The 23186-nt window shown below is 35.2% G+C and overlaps 1 protein-coding gene across 5 annotated transcripts in view; it reads left to right on the top strand.

The window, feature by feature from the left end:
* KIAA0586 (KIAA0586 ortholog) overlaps positions 1-23186 on the top strand; it is a 121242-nt gene that overhangs the window by 12620 nt on the left and 85436 nt on the right. For all 5 annotated transcript variants that reach the window (XM_032875292.1, XM_032875290.1, XM_032875288.1 and 2 more), the window contains 10 exons: positions 2310-2463; positions 5429-5596; positions 7179-7302; positions 11599-11731; positions 12473-12690; positions 13339-13411; positions 14684-14911; positions 15843-16017; positions 21010-21207; positions 22677-22864. In XM_032875292.1, coding sequence (XP_032731183.1) covers positions 2310-2463; positions 5429-5596; positions 7179-7302; positions 11599-11731; positions 12473-12690; positions 13339-13411; positions 14684-14911; positions 15843-16017; positions 21010-21207; positions 22677-22864 — 1659 coding nt within the window. The remainder of the gene's footprint in view (positions 1-2309; positions 2464-5428; positions 5597-7178; positions 7303-11598; positions 11732-12472; positions 12691-13338; positions 13412-14683; positions 14912-15842; positions 16018-21009; positions 21208-22676; positions 22865-23186) is intronic.

Below are 23186 nucleotides of genomic sequence, written 5' to 3'. Positions count from 1 at the left end.
TGAGTAGAGAGCCTGATGCAGGGCTTGATCCCAGAACCCTGGGACCATGACCTGAGCTGAAAGCAGAGGCTTAACCCACTGAGCCACCCAGGCACCTCTCTTCATACCATTTTGAAAGGGCTCATATTGCATTGCAGTGACTTGTTACATCCCTGCTTGTTAGGCTGAGAATATGCATCACAATCACATGAAGAGCCTTATGAAAATACACATGCTTGTACCTCTCAGAGATTCAGACAGCAGGTCTGAGATGGGGCCTGGGAATAGAAAGCTCTAATGATTCTAATGAGATGAGAACTATTTGGTATACATAGTGCTTCTGCATTTAATTAATCAAAAGCATAAACATTTTTAATTGCCTTTTGAATATGAGGCTCTGGGTTGTTATAAAAAAAGAGTTATCTTCAGAAGGAACTGGTAGTATAGTTTCTTATTTATTTTGGAATTTCCAAGTCCTGGGACAGTAGCCAGCACTCAGGTACTCAGTATACTTCTTTTTTTTTTTTTGAGTGAGTGACCAGCATTATAAATGCATTGGTTTTTATTTTTTCCTAATTAATGTGCAACTTAAAAACTGTAAAAAATTAAAATATAACGTTCAGAAGAATATACAAAAGTAAGTTTATCATAGCTCAGTATGTTATCACAGAACAAACACTAATACACTGTAATTCTCAAAACTTCTTATTAGAGGGGCGCCTGGGTAGCTCAGTGGGTTAAAGCCTCTGCCTTCAGCTCAGGTCATGATCCCAGGGTGCTGGGATCGAGCCCCAGCTCAGGTCATGATCCCAGGGTGCTGGGATCAAGCCCCGAATTGGGCTCTCTGCTCAGCAGGGAGCCTGCTTCCCTTCCTCTCTCTCTGCCTGCTTCTCTGCCTACTTGTGATCTCTGTCAAATGAATAAATAAAATCTTTAAAAAAACCCCACAAACTTCTTATTAGAGCTTGGCTTGAGCTTTCCATGTGTTTGAAGATAGTATTTTTATTGGAATAATTATGGCCATACAAAGTAAGGTTTTAGTAAGTACTCCATGTACAACTGAAATTGAGTGTGCAATATGGTGAGAAGCTAGGAGTGGGTCTGGCAGAGTGCTGGTCCCCAGCCTACAAATAAATGCCCTTTTCTGAGCCTTGATTTCTTTACCTATAAAACATTTTATTTTTTTTCTTCAGGTAAAAGATGACATATTTGAAAAGTACATTGATTTGAAGAGAGGGTCCTACTTGTACTATATGCCTGCCTGCTATTTATCCATTTTTTAATAAGTCCATTCATTGATTTTTTTTTTTTAATTCATTGACTTTCTTAGTTTGGAAGATTGGGATCTTTCCTAATGCAGACATCTTATTTATAAAGCTTATAATTACAGGGAAAATTGAAGCTTTAGTGACATATTAGGTATATTAGTAGTTCAATAAATGCTTAATGAAATGAAATTTGTTGAGTCTGTTCCATTTGTTTTATGTAGAGAGTTCTCTACACATTTTTTTTTAAGATTTATTTATTTATTTATTTGACAGAGATCACAAGTTAGGCAGAGAGCAGGCAGAGAGAGAAGAAGGGAAGCAGTCTCCCTTCTCTCTGCTGAGCAGAGAGCCTGATGCGGGGCTCGATCCCAGGACCCTGGGATCAGGACCTGAGCCGAAGGCAGAGGCTTTAACCCACTGAGGCACCCAGGCACCCCAGATCTCTACATATTTTTTTTTTCTATATATATATTTTTAAGACTTCTGTAAAACTGTAAATATTTTTAGATTTTCCTTTACCTCATAAGACTCTTTAGAAATCAGTTTTATTAGATACATATAATTTCCAGATATTTTAATAAATAGTGCTGGAAATTGTCATTTTAGCTCTCATTTGTACTTAAATGCATATATATTATTAATACTACAAATTTGAGTACTTCTTAGCAAGGATTTTAACCCTTCAAACGAAATCATCCAGGATATAAAAGAGAGAAATTTTGGTTTGAAATTCTTTGGTTGAAGTAGATGTCTAGGACTAGAGCCCCTTCCTTTTGGTCATTTCCTAGCATGCCTCACTGGTCCCCAAGCCATCTCTGAAGTAGAAAGGAAGAAACTGAGGTTTAGAATAGCTAACTCAAATGATCAAGGTCACATTACAGAGCCAGGCTTAACCCAGTGACATCACTGCTACAGTGGATAGTTACATGTAATGTATGTATTCTTATCGTTTATTAAATCTAACATATTGTTTTTAAGTCCTCTAATAAATTTCAGTGTAGTTTGTCATCTAACTCTTTCAAATAGTATTTGAAATTAATAAAATAATTGTATGTCTTCCAGACTCATTTCATTAGTGCTGCGCTCAAGACTAGTAGTTTTCAGCCTGTTGCTATGCCCCCTTCTAGAGCAATGGAAAAGGATTCTGGAAAACCAGACTTTTCTAATCATGGTGGCAGTGATCTATCTTCACAGAACACATTTGCTTCCAAACAAGGTAAACATGTCTAGTTCTCTGTGAATGAAAAATGTTACCTACGAATGTTCCTTATAATATGTCAGCCCAAAACTTGTTTAATAGGCAGTAGAAGACTAAGTCTTTGTTTTATAAAATTAGTTTTCTTTTAGGTTAGGTAATTTTTAGGTCATTTCAAAATTCGTTCTGTCTAGTTAGGGATCATTTCCTACTTAATTATTTTAATAAATAACCTTCACAATTGTCAGAAGCACTTATAAGTTTAGAAAAATTTTACTCATCTTATATCAATGTTTGTAATCAGTTTTCCAATTCTCTGACAAACTGTGTATTTTCCATTTTTCTTGATTCTGTGAGGAGAAAAATGACCTGAGTACAGTAATAAACTATTTCACATTATTTTTAGTTAGTAATATAAGTTTGCCTATTTTAATAGAATCTTAAAAATCTTTGTTTATAGTGACAAAGGAAGTGCATAGTGTATTTGTTTTAAACCTCTGGAATTTAAAATAAATGAATAAATGGGGTCCCTGGTGACTCAGGCAGTTGAGCGTCTGACTCTTGATCTTAGCTCAGGTCTTGATCTCAGCATTGTGAGTTCAAGCCCCACACTGGGGTCCATGCTGCGTGTGGCACCTACTTAGAAAACAAAAAGTAAAAAAAAACCCCAAAACCAAAAAAAGGCAACAAAAACCAAATGAACAAATGTGTTTCTAAATTATTGAATGAATTGATTGAAGATCAAGGACTATCCCTTTAATGATATCCAGATCCATGTAGTACAATATCCCCAACATTTGATTTGTTAGACCATTGTTGTTTTATAGACATATTGAAGATTCTTTATACTTGTAAGTTGCTTTATGTTTTTCCACAAAGGAGTGGTCCTTACAAAACTGCTGTGAAAGTGGCATGAGTCAATTTTTAAGTTGAAAGCAAAGAAGATGGGAGGTTGTGACTTGCCTGCTCCAGGTCACTGGACTTGAGAGTGGGTTGGTCAGAGCTACAGCCACAACTCGGGGTTCAGTATGCTCCAGCCATAGACATGGACACTTAACTTCATACTCAGTTCTGAAGACTTAATTGCTCAAAATTTTGTTTTTTTAGACTTGAATTTTAAGGGAAAAAGTGTATGTATTATTGGTTGTGTACTGATTTGCTTTCTTTGTATGTCTTAGCGACAGTAAAAGAAATATAAGGGAAAAAATGAGTAAATTTAAACTTCAACAAGTTAAACTTTTTATTTTTCAGTATTTTTTTCTTGGGCATACATTATTTTTATGTACTGCAATTTAGCATAAATATGATTTTGTACTGCTTTTTTATTAGCATATCAGAAGTATTTCCCATGTTTTATGTAATTATCTTCATAATATTAGTTTTTTAAAATTTGCTTTTATTAACATAAAATGCATTATTTGCCACAGGGGTACAGGTCTGTGAATCATCAGGCTTACACATTTCACAGCACTCACCATAGCACATACCTTCCCCAATGTGGGTAACCCAGCCACCCTATCCCTCCCCACAACCCTCCAGCAACCCGTTTGTTTTGTGAGATTAAAAGTCTCTTATGGTTTTTCTCCCTCCTCATCCCATCTTGTTTCATTTTTTCCCTCCTTAGCCCCCACAATGTCCCGCCCTGGCTCTCAAATTCCTCATATCAGGGAGATCATATGATAATTGTCTTTCTCTCATTGACCTATTTCTCTCAGCAATACCCTCTGGTTCCATCCAAGTCATTCCAAATGGCAAGATTTTGTTTCTTTTGATGGCTGCATAGTATTCCATTGTATATATACACCACATCTTCTTTATCCATTCATCTGTTGATGGACATCTAGGTTCTTTCCGTAGTTTGGCTATTGTGGACATTGCTGCTATAAACATTTGGGTGCACGTGCCCCTTCGGATCACTACATTTGTGTCTTTAGGGTAAATACCTGGTAGTGAGATTTCTGGGTTGTAGGGTAGCTCTATTTTCAACTTTTTGAGGAAACTCCATATTGTTTTCCAGAGTGGCTGCATCAGCTTGCTTTCCCACCAATGTAGGTTTAAGAGAGTTTATTTGAGAGAGAGAGAGTGAGTGAGAAAGCACAAGAGACAGGGGGGAGAGGCGGAGGGAGAAGCAGACACTCTGCTGAGCAAATGTGGGGCTTGATCCCAGGACCTGGGATCATGACCTGAGCCAAAGGCAGCCGCTTAACCAATTAAGCCATCCAGATGCCCCCATAATATTAATTTTTAATGATAAAAGAATAGTCACAATTTACTTGTTGGGCATTTATCCTGTTCTTGGGCATTTAGGCAGATTTTAGGTTTTTTTTTCCTTATAAACATACCATGATAAAATCATCATGTATTTATTTATTTATTTAAAGATTTTATTTGTTTATTTGACAGGCAGAGATCACAAGTAGGCAGAGAGGCAGGCAGAGAGAGAGAGAGAGATGGAAGCAGGCTCCCTGCCGAGCAGAGAGCCCGATGCAGGCCTCGATCCCAGGACCCTGGATCATGACCTGAGCCGAAGGCAAAGGCTTTAACCCACTGAGCCACCCAGGCGCCCCATAAATAATCATGTATTTAATGTTTTCTTTCTTCTAGGTTATTTTCTTAGGATAAATTCCCAAGAGTAAGATTACTAGGTCAAAATATATAAACATTTTAAGACTTCCTATACTTAGTGCCAGATGGTTTTATTAGTTTTCATTGCCATGAGTAGTGTCTGGCTATGCCATTTTCACCATAGCTTAAATAGCACAGAATATTGTCATATTGATTTTTTTCTTATTTATTAGCTGTAAGTGTAAAATTTTTATGGGTTATATTTTGAATTCTGGTTGAGAGCTATTTCTATGTACTTGTTAATTTGTATATCCTACATAATTTTAGTTTTATTTTTAAAAAATGGGGAAGAGTAATATTCTATATATTAATGTTTTTTAAAAAAACAAGTTGAATTTATTTTCTTTATTTTCTATTGAAGCACCTTTTAGAGAGGTTGAAGATATGGGTTTTGATAAACAGAAATCTCCTTTGGAGACACCAGCACCTCGCAGGTTTGCTCCTATACCTGTTTCAAAGGATGATAAAATATCAAAGAGGGAAAATCCTAAAGAAGAGAAAGAAAATATGGAGATGTCAGGTCATAGAGGTAATAAAGCAATCATAACTAGCATCTACTACTTTTATTAGACCTACGTCAAATTAGGAACAGATTTCCATGCTCCTGATTTATTATTTTCTTATGTGCCTAGTAGTAACTAAATCTCTTTCTTTAGTATTTTTCTTTAAATGATATTTACTAGGCACATCAAGCTTCTTTACATTCTTTGCAGGAGGTAGAGGTATACAGTTACAATTCTGATTATTTTCTATAGATTATTACTTAAACATATAATGAAGAGGTTTTGTTATTAATAAAAAAATAATGCTTTGCTAAAGGTAAAGTTGATCATTTTTTATAGTGAATTAACTTTTTAAAATTAAATTAAATTTTATTTTTTTTCATCGTTTATGCACCACACGCAGTGCTCTGCGTAATACACGCCCTCCTTAATACCCACCGCCAGGCTTAATACCCAACCTCCCACCCCCCATCCCCTCCAAACCCCTCAGTTTGTTTCTCAGATTACACAGTCTCTCATGCTTCATCTCCCCCTCTGATTTCCCCCAACTCACTTCTCCTCTCCATCTCCCAATGTCTTCCATGTTATTCCTTATGCTCCACAAGTAGTGAAACCGTATGGTAATTGACTCTCTCTGCTTTACTTATTTCACTCAGCATAATCTCTTCCAGTCCCGTCCATGTTGATAAAAAAGTTGGGTATTCTTTCTTTCTGATGGAGGCATAATACTCATTGTATATATGGACCATATCTTCTTTATCCATTCGTCTGCTGAAGGGCATCTTGGTTCTTTCCACAGTTTGGCGACTGTAGCCATTGCTGCTATGAACATTGGGGTAAATGTATCTTTGGGGTAAATACCCAGTAGTGCAATTGCAGGGTCATAGGGTAAAAGCTGATCATTTTGTGGGCATGTTTCCTTATTTTGTTTTTAGGTGTGAATTTCAGTAGTGGAACTCAGAGAAATTTAACATTTGTTACTGTGTTCAGTTGGAAAAAGTGTTACAGTATTAACTATTTAATAGGAAACAAAAACTTTTATAAGTGACCTGAAGAAATAATTTGTTAAAGATCCTTAAAGCCCTTCTAATAAAAGAAGTTAAAGTGTTAAATATAAGCTTTTATTCTTAGAATCACTTAAATGAATTTGAGTCTTGTCTTGGATGCATTTAAAGAGTTTTAAGGATACTAAAATCTTTAATAAACCAACCTCACCTAGAGATAAAAGTTATTATGTAACTTTATTAAAGATGAGGTTAAAGGGAAGATTTAACTAACAGTTGCTATAAAGAAACAGTCAAATCTCCCTTTAACGATTGATAAAAACTATGCAGTTTACTGGGTTTTTTGATGATGTCGTGGCTCATCAAATTCCTTTTTTATGTGATGGAAATAAATTCAGTCCTAAAATTTTACTAATGTAGTTTACATGAGTTATAAATATTTAGTTTTATTGGGTGAGTGTATTTAAAATTGACATTTTAAAGTGAATTGAGTAGATAGATAATCATCCAAAGAAGCTAATAGAGTACAAATATATGTGAGCTATTGTATAAAAAGGAAATGACTTAGTACTTGAAAAATGATACTGTATTTATTTTATTATAGGAAATGTAAGACTATTGGAACAGATTTTGAATAACCATGATTCTTCAACAAGAAAAAGTGAATCTTCAGATAAAACCTTACTAACTGGGTCAAAAATAGGATGGAATGTTGAGAAGAGTGACAGGTAAAGAAACAAGACATTGGAATAAAAGCTATATTGAAAAGAGCTTTGTGTAGTGGCTCAGTTAGTTAAGTGTCTGCCTTTGATCCCAGGGTCCTGGGATGGAGCTGTGTCCAGCTACCTTACCTTTTTCTCCCACAACCCACCCCTCCACCCACTCGTGCTCTCTTTTGCTGTCTGTCTCGTCTCTCAGATAAATCTTTTTTTTTTTTTTTTTTAAAGAACTTTGTTTATGTTTTGAAAATTTCTTTAGGAATTTTGATAAATGTATAGCATTGCTTTTAAAAAGTTATCTTGGAGGGCACCTAGGTAGCTTAGTTGGTTAAGCGTCTTCAGCTCATGTCATGATCTCAGAGTCCTGGAATCAAGCATCCAGCTCCCTGCTCAGAGGGAGTCCACTCCTCTCTCTCCCTCTGCCCCTCACCACCACTCATGTGCTCTCTCTCTTTCTTTCTCTCACTTGCGCTCTCTCTGAAATAAATAAATAAATAAGTAAATAAATAAAATCTTAAAAAAAAAGTTATCCTAGATTTACTATTTTCTGCTGTTAATATATCTACCCCTTTACTATAGTTATAAACTGAATTTATCTTAATTTCTCAAGATGCAGATTAATTCTAATGAGTGCAGTTATTTATTTCTATTTCTACTTATTTTTTGAGAGAGAGAAGGTGAGCATGAGGTGGGGGAAGGGGATGGGCAGAAGGAGAGAGAGAATTTTAATCAGGCTCCACCCCCAGCATGGGTCCCCCAGAGGGGCTTCATCTCATGATCCTGAGATCCTGACCTGATCCAAAATTAAGAGTTGGATGCTTAACTGATTGAGCCACCCAGGTGCCCCCAGATTATTTATTTCTGATGAAATGATATTTGAGATTTGCTTCAAAAATAATCCAATGCAGGATAGGGGAAAGTGGGTTGAGAACATGGATGAAATGAGGATAGCCACGAGTTACTGATTAATATAAAGAAGCGTGTATGGAAGTCATTGCACTGTTCTTGCTATTTTTGTGTATGCCTGAAATTTTGCATTCATAGTTTTTAAGAAATCAAGTACATCTAGGTCATGACCTAGATACATAAAATAAATTTTATTTATTTATCTTATAAATAAATATTCTATTTATAAATATTAATAAATATCAATAATATAATAAGTAAATATAAATATTTATAAATAAAATCATTTTATTCATAAATTTTTATATTTATTATTTATATTTATTCATTGTTATTTATTTATTATTATATATTATGCAATATATAATAAATAAAATAAATTTTATTTATGAATAAATATTTATATTTATTTTAATTATTATTTATATTTATTTATTATTTATATTTATTATATATTATATTATTTATTTATTTAATCTATAAATTTTTATTTATCTTGAATGTCATATAAATTGTGGTAATAAAAATTAAAAGTAAGCCACAGTTTTAGTGGTTTTATGTGAAGAATACAGTCTTAGGCCATTTGCTTTTAATGTAATTACTAATAAAAGAGTTATGTCTGTCTTGTTGCTATGTGTTTTCTATTGTCTTATATATTTTTTTATTCCACTGTTTCTCCATGTTGTCTTCTTTTATATTAAGTAGACATTAATCTTCTTGTTTCTTATACTATACTTTCTGAGTTGTTTTCTGAGCTTTTTGGGCCACTGTTTCTTTATATAGTTAAACAGTACACAGTTCTCTTCTTCTAGGACTATGTTGTTTATTACTATTCTTAATGGTATCTCACAGATCTGTGAGGCTCTTAAATTTTTTTTTTTTTTTTAGATTTTATTTATTAATTTGAGAGAGAGTGTGTGTACAGCAGGAAAGGGGGCAGAAGAAGAGGGAGAAGCATATTCCCACTGAGCAGGGAGCCTGATGTGGGGCTTGATCCCAGGACCCTGAGATCATGACCTGAGCCAAAGGCAGATACTTAACCAACTGAGCCACACAGGCACCCCTCTTAAATTTTCTTCATTCTTTTTTTTTCTCTGTTTCTCAGAGGGGATAATCTCAATAACTTATCTTTAAGCTGTTGAATTCTTTTTTCTGCCAACTCAAATATGCTGCTTAGGCCCTCTACTGAAGTTTATATTTCAGTTATATTTTTCAACTCCAGAAATCCTGTTTATATGTTCTTTGTTTTAAATAGTTTCTGTCTCTTTATTGATATTCTTTACTTGGTGAGACCTCATTCTTATATTTTCTTTTAATTCTTTGAACATAGTTTCCTTTAATAATAGCTAATTTATAGTTCTTGCCTAATAAATCCAATATTTGGAATTCCTCTAGTGCAGTGTGTATCGACTATGCTTTTTCCTGTTTAGCTATACTTTCTTTCTTTCTTTTTTTTTTTTTTAGATTTTATTTATTTATTTGACAGACAGAGGTCACAAGTAGGCAGAGAGGCAGGCAGAGAGAGTGGAGGAAGCAGACTCCCCGCTGAGCAGAGAGCCCGATGCAGGGCTCGATCACAGAACCCCAGGATCATGACCTGAGCCAAAGGCAGAGGCTTTAACCCGCTGAGTCACCCAGGCGCCCCTAGCTATACTTTCTTGTTTCTTTGTGTGTCTCATAACTTATTGTTGAAAATTGGACTATTTCAAATAATATAGTGTGGCAACTCTGAAAATCAGATTCTTCCATCCACTAGGGTGTGTTGTTGCTGTTTGTTTAGTGACTTTCCTGGGTGAGTTCTGTAAAGTGTGTGTTCTTTGTCATGTGTGGTAGGTCTCTATTTGGTGAGTTAAGTCTGCTAATGAGAAAGAGACTTCTTAACTATCTTGAACCTGTAAGTCTCTCTCTGAGTGTCAAGGGGCTCTGTGTGTGTGTGTGTGTGTTTGTGTGTGTGTGTGTGTGTGTGTGTGTGCACATATGCATGTGTATGTGTATGGTGTCGGAGCATACCTTCAGTGTTCTGGCACTCTATAAGTCTGTCTTAACCTTAACTTCCAACTTGCACAAAGCCTCGTTGTCAGCCAGATGTGAGAGATTAGGCTTTTCTCAGATCTTACTTGGACATTCACAGAGCCCTGTACATGCATATGGCATTCTAGATCCCCGGTAGCATGTTAGGGCCCTTCAAACTCCGCTGTGGACATCTCATTCCCCTGAGTTTTAGTTTATTGGCATCCCTCTTGTTGCCTCAACTGCTATAGCCACCTCAGGCAGCTGAGATGTTAAACACTTGCTGCTGTTTTCAAAACTTGACCTGCGGTTCGGGTTTCTCACTGAGGCAGCTCTGAGTCAGATCAAATAAAGAGAAACCCTGTGAGTGGGACTTTCTAAGGAGCTCCAAACCTGTTCTGCTCTTTTGAGTTGTTGTTAGGCTGTTGGTTTTCATTGCTATAAGGGCTGTGAAGCTGTTAATTTTCAAAGCTGCCGGAGAGTTGGGGAAAGGGTTCTTGGAGTGAGACAAATTAAAAATGCCATAAAGCTTGCTGTTCTTACTGAAAGTTAGTCATTTTCTTTTTTCTCTTTTCTTTTCTAAATTTTATTTATTTGAGAGAGAGAGAGAGAATGAGCAGGAGGAGGGGCAGGGGGAGAGGGAGAAGCAGGCTCCCCACTGAACAGGGAGCCCAATGTGGGACTAGATCCCACAAGCCTGGGATCGTGATCCCAGCCGAAGGCAGATGCGTACCCGACTGAGCCACCCAGGCACTCTGAAAGTCGGTCATTTTCTTGATTAAATATTCCTTTAGTTGTTGTCCTTTCATTTCCGGAGTTCTGAAAAAGCTGATTTTGACCATTTTTGCTAGTGTTCTCTTTGCTCTTAAGGAGGAGTAGATTTTTAGAGATCTTACTCCATCCTTCTTTTTTTTTTTTTAAAAGATTTTATTTTATTTATTTGACAGACAGAGATGACAAGTAGGCAGGGAGGCAGGCAGAGAGAGAGTGGGGGAAGCAGGCTTCCTGCTGAGCAGAGAGTCCAATATGGGGCTCGATCCCAGGACCCTAGAATCACCACCTGAGCCAAAGATAGAGGCTTTAACCCACTGAACCACCCAGACACCCACTCTACCCTTCTAGAAGAGCTTCTGGACATTCTTTTCTTCAAAGCAAAACCTTTTTCTGCTCTTTTCCTACTATGCCTAACCCAGTCTGGTCAGAGTAATTTTGTATCTTGTGTTTTTCTGTGTTTGATATGTTTAATCACTTAACTGATTTATTTCATTATACAGTTTAATAATACACCTTTTAGTAATATGTAACTAAGAAGTTATCTCAGATTTATGTATTCAAATGTTTACTGAACTTATGATAATTTAGGAAACTTTGTTTTTAAATCTTTCATAGCATTGACACTTTATCCTCTCCAAGATTTCCTTACTCTGAAGAACTAAGAGCAGCTAAATTGACTGTACAGAGGTCTGATGATTTTTCTCATGATCCTGGCCAAAAAAGGAAAGAAACAAATGGTATACTCCAGGTAAAGTGGAAACAGGATATTAAAATTGATGATGATTAGTAAAGGTAAAAATTATGAAGAAATATAACAGTTAGCCCGACAGAAAGCAAGCAGAAAGATGAAGAGAAAGTACTGAAAAAGACATGTTAACCCAGTCTGTTCTCTTTTACAAAACTTTTCCAGAAGACCTCACTAAGTGGTCTCTATTCATGGCTCCTTGGCCACTGCTAGATTTCCAGCTTCTATTAGAGAGGAGAAAAAGGGGAGAGAGACCTGTGAATGACCCCGATTATCCAGTCCAAAGTGTCTGCCACGCCTACCTGAGCCAGCTTGCTCTTATATTGTTTTAGCTTTCTTTCCCAGATAATAACTTTGGTTGGCCACTGGACTGCCCAGCACTTCCGTGGACTTCCAGCCCTATTTCATGTAAAGTTCACATTAGTACTTCTAAATGGAAAGAAACCTTAATTGCCAACTTTGTTTTTTAATTTTTTATTTCTAATTGAAATATAGTTGACATGCAATGTTAGTTTCAGGAGTACAACATAGAGATTTGACAAACATACATTATGAAATGCTAACCATAATAAGTGTAGTTACCATCAGGCAAGCTCTCTTTTATAACTCTTTAATTTGACAAATTGAGTCCTTGGAATATTTTGGTATAGTACCTGGCCCCAACTATAGTAATAGTTCTCATTTGCATTAAAATAAGAATATGAACTTCATATGGTAACATTTTTGCTTTTTTTTTCTTTTAAGCCAAAAGAATCTCTGATTATGTCAAGGCTTGCTGATCTTCCACAGAATTCCATTCAGCTTCAAACAACCAATAAAAGATCTATCTTGAAAGATGCTGAGAAGATTTTGAGGGGAGTACAAAACAATAAAAAAGTCCTTGAAGAAAACCTGGAAGCTATTATTCGTGCCAAAGATGGAGCTGCCATGTATTCGTTTATCAATGCTCTGTCTACTAACAGGTAAGATAGGATGTTGGCATCCCAAGGTTATTTATGAAACTGCCAGCCCCATAGGCTGGCTGGCTGGCTGGGTTTCTTTCTTTTTTTCTTCTTTTTTTTTTTTTTTTTTTAAGATTTTATATATTTATTTGACAGTGAGAGAGGGAACACAAGCAGGGGGAGTGGGAGAAAGAGAAGCAGGCTGTCTACTGAGCAGGAAGCCCAATGTAGGGCTTATCCCAGGACTCTGGGATCGTAACCTAAACTGAAGGCAGACGCTTAATGACTGAGCCACCCAGGTGCCCCTGCATAGGCTTTCATAATTGTTTTTCTATGTGCTTCATTTTGCTTAATGTGTTTTGGTGTTTTGAAAAGGTTCTTTATTTCCTTTGACAATGTGGATTCACTATAATTAGATATTATATACATGTGGCTGTTACTTTTTACAGAGGTAAAATTTTCCTTTAAATCTTTTTTTCTCTCTATGATATATATCTTCTGGGATCTGTTCAAACATTTGATGAAAACTATTGACGTTGGTTTTTCCTTTTCAGATGAAGGCTATTGGGCTACATAGTAGATTTAAAACTAGATGAGAGTCTTGATCTAGGTCCTATTCTCAGAACATTAAATGCTAATTTAAGACAATTCTTTTTTTTCCTTTTGTAGAGAGATGTCAGAGAAGATTCGGATCAGAAAGACAGTGGATGAGTGGATTAAAACTATTTCTGCAGAAATTCAGGTAGGTATTGGAAAAAACAGAATTAAGAGAATTCTCAAGAGATAATTTCTAAGTATCATACTTACTCTCAAAACATTCCTTATGTATAAGTCTACTTATAATTTTTCATTTCATTCTTCACTCTTTACTTAGTACTTTTACTTTTAGTAATGAGTTTCATTTTACTTAACAAGTACTTCTCATAAATTAGGGCTCTTATATGGCAAATTGTTGGACAATAACTAAAATATGAGTAATTTGAAAGAAAATTTAGCAAAAGTATTTGAAGAAGAAAAAAGTGTATTTAAAAAACATTTCAAGACTGCAGATTTAGAAGCACTGGCTTGCCAAAGTGAAAACAACAACATTATGTAAAGGAAAATACCCCACATGATTTCTAAGGTTACTAAGTTTACACAAGTCAGTTCCAGATGAAACAGGTACCACTTTATCACACCCCAAAGCTCAGGGTGGATCTTCAGAGATTAGCATTGCAAAAATCTAGGAGAGTTTTAATTAGAGGGTCAGTAGTTTAAAAGAAATTCTTAAAATGTATATACATTTGAGGGAACAGAGCTAGACAAAGCAACCCTGTTATTTTCATCTTTAGGTGCAAAGTGGTTTTTTCTGGCTGTAAGATGTGTGTATATGCTTCCTCATAATCATAGCAAGACAATGTGTTGGTTCAGTTGCCACAGCAATAAATGCCAAAATGTATTTTTAAACTTCATTGTTTAAGAATCTATATCTCTAATGTTATGAAGAAATATTATGTGATGCACCAAAAAAAAAAATTAAATAGAAGATTTGGAGGTTGGTTTTGGCTTTGCAGACAATTGGCAATATATGTCACTCCGTTACTGTGAATTCATTACAAAGTATGTTTGCTTAACTCTTCGAGCTATTTTAATTTATAAATATTTATTACAGAGTTTTATTACAAAGTTGTTTACTTTTTGAAATTTTTTTTAATTTAACTTTTTCAACATTTACTCCAGTACTATGGTTCGAACATCAAAAACCATAAGGTTTATAATTAAAACTTGCCCTCCTACTTTTGTACCTCAAATACTATTTCTCATTCCCCCTGCTCCATAAGGCACTGATCTTTTTAGTTTTTCTTTATTCTTCTAGAGAGTTTTTATTCATATGTAAGCCAATGTAATTTATTTACAAAGTATTTGAAACTGCCAAAGTATATTTCTATAATAGCGGAAAATAAATTCTGATACTTTAGCTGTGAAAGCACTACTTGGATATGTTTTAAGTAATTTAAATTTTGCTTTTGTTAAGGATGAACTGGCAAGAAAAGATTATGAACAAAAGAGATTTGATCAGAAGACTCAAAGGACCAAGAAAGCTCAGAATATGAGTAAAGATATTAAAATTAACATGCAAGACAAAACAGTAAACAATTCTGTACTTCATAGAAAACATTCTCAAAAGCAAAAAGAGGAGCATTTTAGAAATCCATTCATGAAGAACATGCCTGCTTCAATCCTACAGAAAGAGAGAAAAGAAGTAAGCTCCTACTCTGGTTTTGTGATGTGAAGGTTGCATTATAATTAATTATTTCATTTCCTTTAAGCTATAAATAATGAACTGAATATGAGAATGTTTTAAAAATATGAAGGACTATATAAAAATAAACTATCTTTAAACTATTGATATTGAGGGTTTTGGGAATTCATAATGTGGAAAGCAGTACACAAAATATATAATTTCTTCCTTCTGAGATCTCATACTTAGAATCATCATATTTTAGTTATAGCAAGTATATCTAGAGGTCATCTAGTCCAAAAATTAGATCCTCTTATTTGTGCTACTCAAAATTGTATTTTGTCTTTGCATGTATACGTGTGAATATACATTTTTTTTTGTTTATTTTCCAGTTTAGCGAATATATCTAGTGCCTAGTGATGGTGAGATTTGGTACTAGATGCTGTGGAGGGTATGTTTTTGGCTGCTCTCATTAGGCTGTAACTTTCTTAATACCAAACATGGATTGTTGGACACATCAAGAAAGCATCTAATTTAGTACTGAGCACTTAGTAGATCCTCAATAAATGCCAAAAGATTGAAGGTGGAATTAAGAATATAAAAAATCATTTAAAGACTTGATTTATGTTATATTATTGTGATTGAGTATAATTATATAAAATGTGTTTAAACTTTACTTTGTGGGGCTAAAAATATGCTTAGTAGTATAAGAACCTTTATGTTTTTTGAATGGATGGCTTTTATATTTACCTTTCATGTTTTTGAAAACCATAAAACATTAAAACTATAGTTTGAAAATTGTATCTAGAATTTAAGAGCCATTTAAAATAGAGGACTTTCCTGACCTGATAATTCTTATTATCTTACTTAAGCTGGCATAAGAAAGCTTTAGAAAATTAGGATCTGTTTGGTGACTATTTTTTTGGTGAGTTGAGTAACTTTGTGTGCTTAGGGATTTTTGAAAGCAACCACAGTGGTACAAGATGAGGATTATATGTTACAAATTTATGGAAAACCAATTTATCAGGGCCATCGCAGCACTCTTAAAAAAGGACCATATCTCCGATTTAATTCTCCATCTCCTAAATCCAAACCACAGAGACCGAAAGTAATAGAACGAGTTAAAGGTAAGGAACCTCATTTTCCTGTGGTAGAGCTTATTTTTTATGCTGTCAGTTTAATATATAATGTTTAACTTTTTCCTTTTCTTTTTTATGACTTATACAGTTCAAATTATATAATGCTTAGGCATGGAAAACAATTCTTCTAAGAGTAGGAGGAAATAGACTATTTCAAGGCATAAAGTGGGAATAAGTAGGGAAAAAATATAGACCAATTCAAGGCACAAGATAGGAATAAGTGGGATAAGATAGGATTAGGTGGTATCTTCATATAAAGCATGATAAAGTTTGCATTTATGAGGTAGTATCTTGAATAATTTAAATTATAATCCAGGGGAAGTGGACATTTCCCTGGGATATTGCTCTGTCATGTTCTTTATGAAAGAACGAAGATCAGTCATATGCTATAAGTGATCATAAAAGGATTTATCCAGTAATGGTGAAAAAAAATTTTTGGTACTTTTGTACACCACTAAAAATAACTTCATTTTACTGTATGTTTTGACTCATATCTACTATTTCACTAGTCTAGTATATTTATTTATTAAAGATTTATTTATTCTAGATAGAGCACAAGTGCATGTGCATGCATGAGTGAGGGGAGGGGCAGAGGGAGAGGGAGAGAGAGATAGAGAATCCTCAAGCAGATTACCCACTGAGCGTGAAACCCCCTGCAGGACTTGATCCCATGTCCGGAGATCATGATCTGAGCTGAATCAGGGTTGGACACTTAACCGACTGAGCCATCCAGGCACTCCTCTCTAGTAATATTTAAATGTAACTCTTAATTAAATAGGGAGTCTGTTGACTGTGGTTACATTTTGAAATTTCTCAGCTTGTACTCTGGCAGCCAGTAAGCTTCAGCAGTATGCGATAACTAGGGGATACCAACTCATTTTTGTTTCTTATCCTTTCTGGAAATTGGAGCTGTGGCATTGCTTTAGTTTTCCATTCCTTTCTTTTTTTTTTTTTTTTTCATTGTATTTTATTTTATTTCTTTTCATTGTTTCAGAATTCATTGTTTATGCACCACACCCAGAGCTCAATGCAATACATACCCTCTGTAATACCCACCACCAGGCTTACCCAACACCCCACCCCCCTCCCCTCCAAAACCCTCAGTTTGTTTCTCAGCGTCCACAGTCTCTCATGGTTTGTCTCCCCTTCCAATTTCCCCCAACTTGCTTCTCATTCCTTTAATTTTTAAAAGTTAGGTGATCATGTAGGGTGTCAGTTTATCTAGAAATCCTACTGGTGTTAGTAAGTATAAAGTTTATGGATGATACTTGTTTCTGCTTGTTTATTGGCACTTTGCTATTATATTTGGGCTTTTGACAGCCTATGCAAAAAATAACTTGAGGTCTTAAAATAGTTAAAAATCCAAAAACAATTTTAAGTAACCCTTTTAATGATGGACGTGACTAAGAAACTGTGGAAACACGCTTATTCTTGGGCCTTGGTGCCTGTCATTTTCTCTTCCCAGAGAGCTTTTCCCTCAGACGTCTGCATGGCTTACTCTCTCAGCTCTTTGGATTGCTGCTCTTAGATGTTCACTCCTCAGAGAGGTCTACCCTGACCATGCTATCTAAAAAATTACCTCCTACACTTTTCTTTTTCTCTCTCTTTTTTTTTTTTTAAAGATTTTATTTCTTTATTGGACAGAGAGAGAGAGATCACAAGTAGGCAGAAGAGGCAGGCAGAAAGAGAGGGAAGCAGGCTCCCCACTGAGCAGAGAGCCCGATGTGGGGCTTGATCCCAGGACCCCGAGATCATGACCTGAGCCAAAGGCAGAGGCTTAACCAACTGAGCCACCCAGGCATCCCTATATATATGATTTTTAATCTTTATTTTTTATGTGCTTTTTTTTGGGAGTATAGTTGACACAAATGTTACATTAGTTTCAGTGTATAACTTAGTGATTTGACAAGGTTATACATTATGCTTTGTTTACCACAACTGTGGTAGCTGCCATCTGCCCTGTTAGATTGCTTTTATAGTACCATTGACGTATTCCTTATGCTCTGCCTTTTATTCCCATAAGTTATTCATTCCACTACTAGAAGACAAGATCTCCCTCTCTTCTTCACCCATTTTTTTTTTTAAGATTTTATTTATTTATTAGAGAGAGAGAGGGAGAGCGAGCACAGGCAGACAGAGTGGCAGGCAGAGGCAGAGGGCAAAGCAGGCTCCCTGCCGAGCAAGGAGCCCGATGTGGGACTCGATCCCAGGACTCTGGGATCATGATCTGAGCTGAAGGCAGCCGCTTAACCAACTGAGCCACCCAGGCATCCCTCTTCTTCACCCATTTTGTCCAAACCCCATCTATCTCTCCTTTGGCAACTACCAGTTTATTGGTCTGATTCTGTTTTTTGGTTTATTGGGTTTTTTGTTTTTAACAAAGAAAACTTGTATTTATTGAGCATTCAAAGCAAAAATAAACATTTTTCTATAGGATAGAGGCTTCCACTATCCTTGCTATAGATGTAACTGAAGATTAATAATTTATATTTTATTTATTATTTTAAATTTTAAAAATACAGAAAATACAGCAAAAGGCTTTATAAGCTTTATATTCTCTGTAATCTCACTACAAAATCTGGTAAATTTCTGGTCTTCTGTGTTTACTTGTTTTTTAAAAAATTTAATTTAGTTAACTTATACTATATTTTAGTTTCAGAAGTAGAGGTCAGTGATTCATCAGTCTTATATAACACCCGGTGCTCATTACATCAAGTGCCTTCCTTAACACCCATCACCCAGTTTCCCCAAGCCCCTACCCACCTCCCCTCCAGCAACCCTCAGTTTGTTTCCTATAGTTAAGAGTTTCTTATGGTTTGTCTCCCTCTCTGTTTTCATCTTATTTTATTTTTTCTTCCCTTCCCCTATGTTTATCTGTTTTGATTCTTAATTTCCACGTATGAATGAAATCAAAGGTTGTCTATCTCTGACTGATTTGATTCTGCTTTTTGTTTTATTTTTTAGATTCCACTTATAAGTGGAATCATATGGTATTTGTCTTTCTCAGTCTGAGTTATTTCATTTAGAACAATACCTTCTAGGTCCATCCATGTTTTCTCAAATAGCACAATCTCCTTTCTTATGACTGTGTAATAAACCACTGTACATATATTCCACATCTTCATTTGTCTATCGATGGACATTTAAGTTGCTTCCATATCTTGGCTATTGCAAATAATGCTACAGTAAACATAAGGGTGCATATATCTTTTTTTTCTTTTTCCCATATATCTTTTTTGAACTAGTGTTCTCATTTTCTTTGGTAAATACCCAATAGTGGAATTATAGGATCATATGGTATTTCTATTTTTAATTTTTTGAAGAAACTTCATACTGTTTTCCATAGCAGCTATACCAACTTACATTCCTAATAACAATGCATGAGGGTTCCTTTTTCTCCACATTCACTTATTTCTTGTGTTTTTTATTTTAGCCATTGTAACAGGTATAAGGTAATAATCTCATTGTAGTTTTTTTTAAATTTTTTATTTTTTCAGCATAACAGTATTCATTATTTTTGCACCACACCCAGTGCTCCATGCAATCTGTGCCCTCTCCAATACCCACCACCTGGATCCCCCAACCTCCCACCCCCCGCCGCATTGTAGTTTTGATTTGCATTTCCCTGATGATGAGTGATGTCAGCATCTTTTCATATGTCTATTGGCCATCTGTATACCTTCTTTGGAGAAAGGCCTGGTGTTATATTTTTGTTTATTGATTGTTTTCCTTACTAGACTGTAAACTCTATGAATACAGATCGTTTATTCAGTACTATATTTCCTCTGTCTGGAGCAATGCCTATGAAATGCTGAAAACAAATATTTTAAATGAGCACTCAAGAAAAATTCATTTAATTGAATGAATGAATACAAGACAACAGAATGAAAAAAGAAATACGGATGTGGTACTAAAATGTTTCTTCTTGGCATCATGGAGCTATATTTAAAAGTCTAGATTCATAAAATTACTCCCATATTAAAAGTAAAAATGTAGTAATGTCAGGAGTTTATTTAGAAGATAGCCTCTTCTCCTTTATGTTTTTACTTTTCTTCACTTTCCTCAGGTTCCGTAGAAATCAGACAAATTTCTAAGTTTTTAAGAATTCAGGATTCGGGGGCATCTTCCTGGCTGAGTTCGAAGAGCATGTGACTCTTGATCTCAGGGTTGTGAGTTTGAGCCCCACATTAAATGTAGATATTACTAAAATAAATAAATACATACATACATACATACATACATAAACTTTAAAAAAAAGAATTCAGGATTTAATGTCTGTATGGATTTAATTCATAAGAATGGAAAAAATACAATGATATTAACTCCTGTAAGGTTTTAATAGATATAGAATTTGATTGTGGATAATTTCAGAGGATAAAGGCTGGTTATTCAGAATTATGTCATGAGTAAAGGTGTAATGAGAAGGAAAAAATCCAATTCCAAATATGATCATTAACTTTTTTGTACCCATAAGGAAAAAACATAATAAATTAAATAAATAGTACAGTCTGAATCTGAGTAGTCTTCTTAATCTTTTATTCAACATTTTTTCCCTAATCATTAAATCGTTGAATTTGTTTTGTCATAGTAAGTTGTTACGTGTTGAGCAAGTTGTTACGTGTATTCAGGAGCTCAGAAACCAAGGCCTACAAGTTAGCTGCCTATTCTTAGAATATAGGAACCTAGCTGCACTCATTTATTTGTGACTGTAGCATGACTGCTTTCATGTTTTAGTGGCGGAATTAAGATGTTGCAGCTGAGAGCACAAGGTCCATGAGACTAATATGTTTACTATCTAACCTTTTAACAGAACGTTTTTGCCAACCCCTGGTTTCTGTGTTACTTCTATTTTAAGGCCTTGTAATTACACCTTATTATATAGAATAAGATCTTTCTGTAAAGAAGAGTTACTGTATTTCTAGCTGGATAGGTGTTCCAACAATATTTTAAAATCTCTGCCACTGAATATTATTATTACAGGCACTAAAGTCAAGTCAATAAGAACACAAACCGACTTTTATGCAACAAAACCTGTGAAAATGGATTCCAAGCCCCAACATTCTGTGCCTGCTATGCTGCCTCCCGGTGATCAGCAGTATTTGTTCAGCCCGAGCAGAGAAATGCCTACTGTTTCCGGTACACTGGAAGGTCATCTAATTCCTATGGCCATTCTTTTAGGTAAGTCCCAGCAAAATACACAGGGCCAATTTTAAATTCTTGTCAGCAGTGGCAGAACTTTCAAAATGACGTGATAGTCTCCTAACTTTTCCTCTCTCTGTGATATTTGTGGGCAGGGCCTCCAAATGTGTCTTACTCCATGTAATAGCAATCTCTTAAATAATGGGCTCCCACTGTAGTTTCACTCACAGGAAACATTCCTTTGGTATTTTAGAATACATTGCTATAGAGGAGACAAAGTAAAAAAAAAAAGTTTAGAATGTTATAGATTTCATAATAATTAAATAATTCAAAAATTTTAAGTGATTTAATGTCCTGTCTCCAGCAAAGTACTTTGAAGTAATTGTATGTACTTTTGAACTAGGCTGTGGTAAGTAAAATTGTGTGATATTCTAAAACACAGTAGTTGGTTATTTACTTATTTGAGGTCTCTCAGATTCATTGTAAAAATTCAACAAATCATTTTTGCTTCCACACTAGCTTTTCAAATCTAGTTAGCTATTATTTTTTTCTTTTACTGTCTTTGCTCTTCTTTCTTAAATTTGATGAAGGACTTAGATATATCTTCCAGCAAAAGAGAGAATTTTTGATATTATGGGTTAATAGCATGTCAACCTGGTAACTGTATCTGTTCAAACATGCCTTCTGCTAGTAGAGTAGCTAATACTTATAAAGTCCCTGCTGTGTACCTGGTATAGATCTAAGCACTTTACATATATGAATTTATTTAATCCACCCTGTAAAACACATGGTAATGTACCGGTTTTATAGATAAACCAAGGAACAGAGGAATGAAGAAATTTGTCAGAGGCCATATAACTCGAGTGGAGCTGGGATTCAAACCTAGTCAGTCTGGCTGGGATTCAAACCCAGTTGGACTATGCTTTTAAAGAGTGCCCTGTTCTGTCCCTCTTTATTTTGAAATGTAGGAAATAAATGGAACTTTTGAAGTGCAAGCTAAGTTTCTGATAGCTGTGGTAATTGCTATCAGTGGGAGTACATACTATGTCTTGGTAGTGAGTCACTAGTGTTTTGTTGTTGGTTTTATTCCGTCCATTGTTGCTATATAAAGTTTTGAGAATAAAAATAACACAGTATAACACATTACACTTTCGTCTTGGCTTTGCCGCTTACTGTTACGACCTTTGGCAAATTATGTTGTTCCTAAACGTGTTTTCTCAACTGTGAAATGTGGATAATACTAATACCCCAGAGGCTTATTTTGAGGGTTAAATTAGATAGTGTATGTGAAGTGTCTGGCATGCATGAGTGCCTGATAAGTGTGAGTTGCTGCTGAAAGGATGACATGGTGAGTATGTCAACAGTAGGGATAATAGAAGGAAACATGATTGTGGATGGCACTTCCTTTTCAGATGAGAGAGAATTCAGCCATAAAGATCTGGGTTGTGTATTTGATTTTTCCCTTCATTGCTGAAATAGTTGACTCATCTCTCCTCCAAACTTTTTAGGACAGACCCAAAGTAAGAGTGATTCCATGCCACCCACTGGAGTAATTGTAAACAAGCCACACCCTGTAACAGTGACTACTTCCATTCCTCCATCATCTCGAAAAATGGAAACTGGAATAAAGAAACCTAACATCGCAATTATAGAAATGAAGTCGGAAAAAAAGGATCCTCCTCAGCTGACTGTACAGGTATGTCAGGGTATATGAATAGAAAATTTTAAGGAAGAAAAAAATCTTTGGCTTAACTTTAACACTTAAAATTTATTACATTGCTTCATAAAAACTTTACTTTCATCGTGGGTCTTTTATATTTTAAAACTGTGATATTAATGTAACCTCTCTATCCTTGTTCTGTATGATCTAAGCTACTTTTTTAAGCCAGTGGCTCATGTCCAAGTGACGTGATGATATTCCAAAGTGAACAACTGAACAGTATATTACAATTAATTTTAAAAGAATGAGTGTGACTTTAAATATATATAAGATTTGAATGAATGGAAAGAGAACTTAT

The sequence above is a fragment of the Lontra canadensis genome, unplaced genomic scaffold (assembly GCF_010015895.1).
Source record: "Lontra canadensis isolate GAN:19392208 unplaced genomic scaffold, GSC_riverotter_1.0 scaffold55, whole genome shotgun sequence".
Taxonomy (NCBI): domain Eukaryota; kingdom Metazoa; phylum Chordata; class Mammalia; order Carnivora; family Mustelidae; genus Lontra; species Lontra canadensis.
Note: the sequence above shows the minus strand (reverse complement) of the source record. Positions and strands in the feature narration are given on the sequence as shown.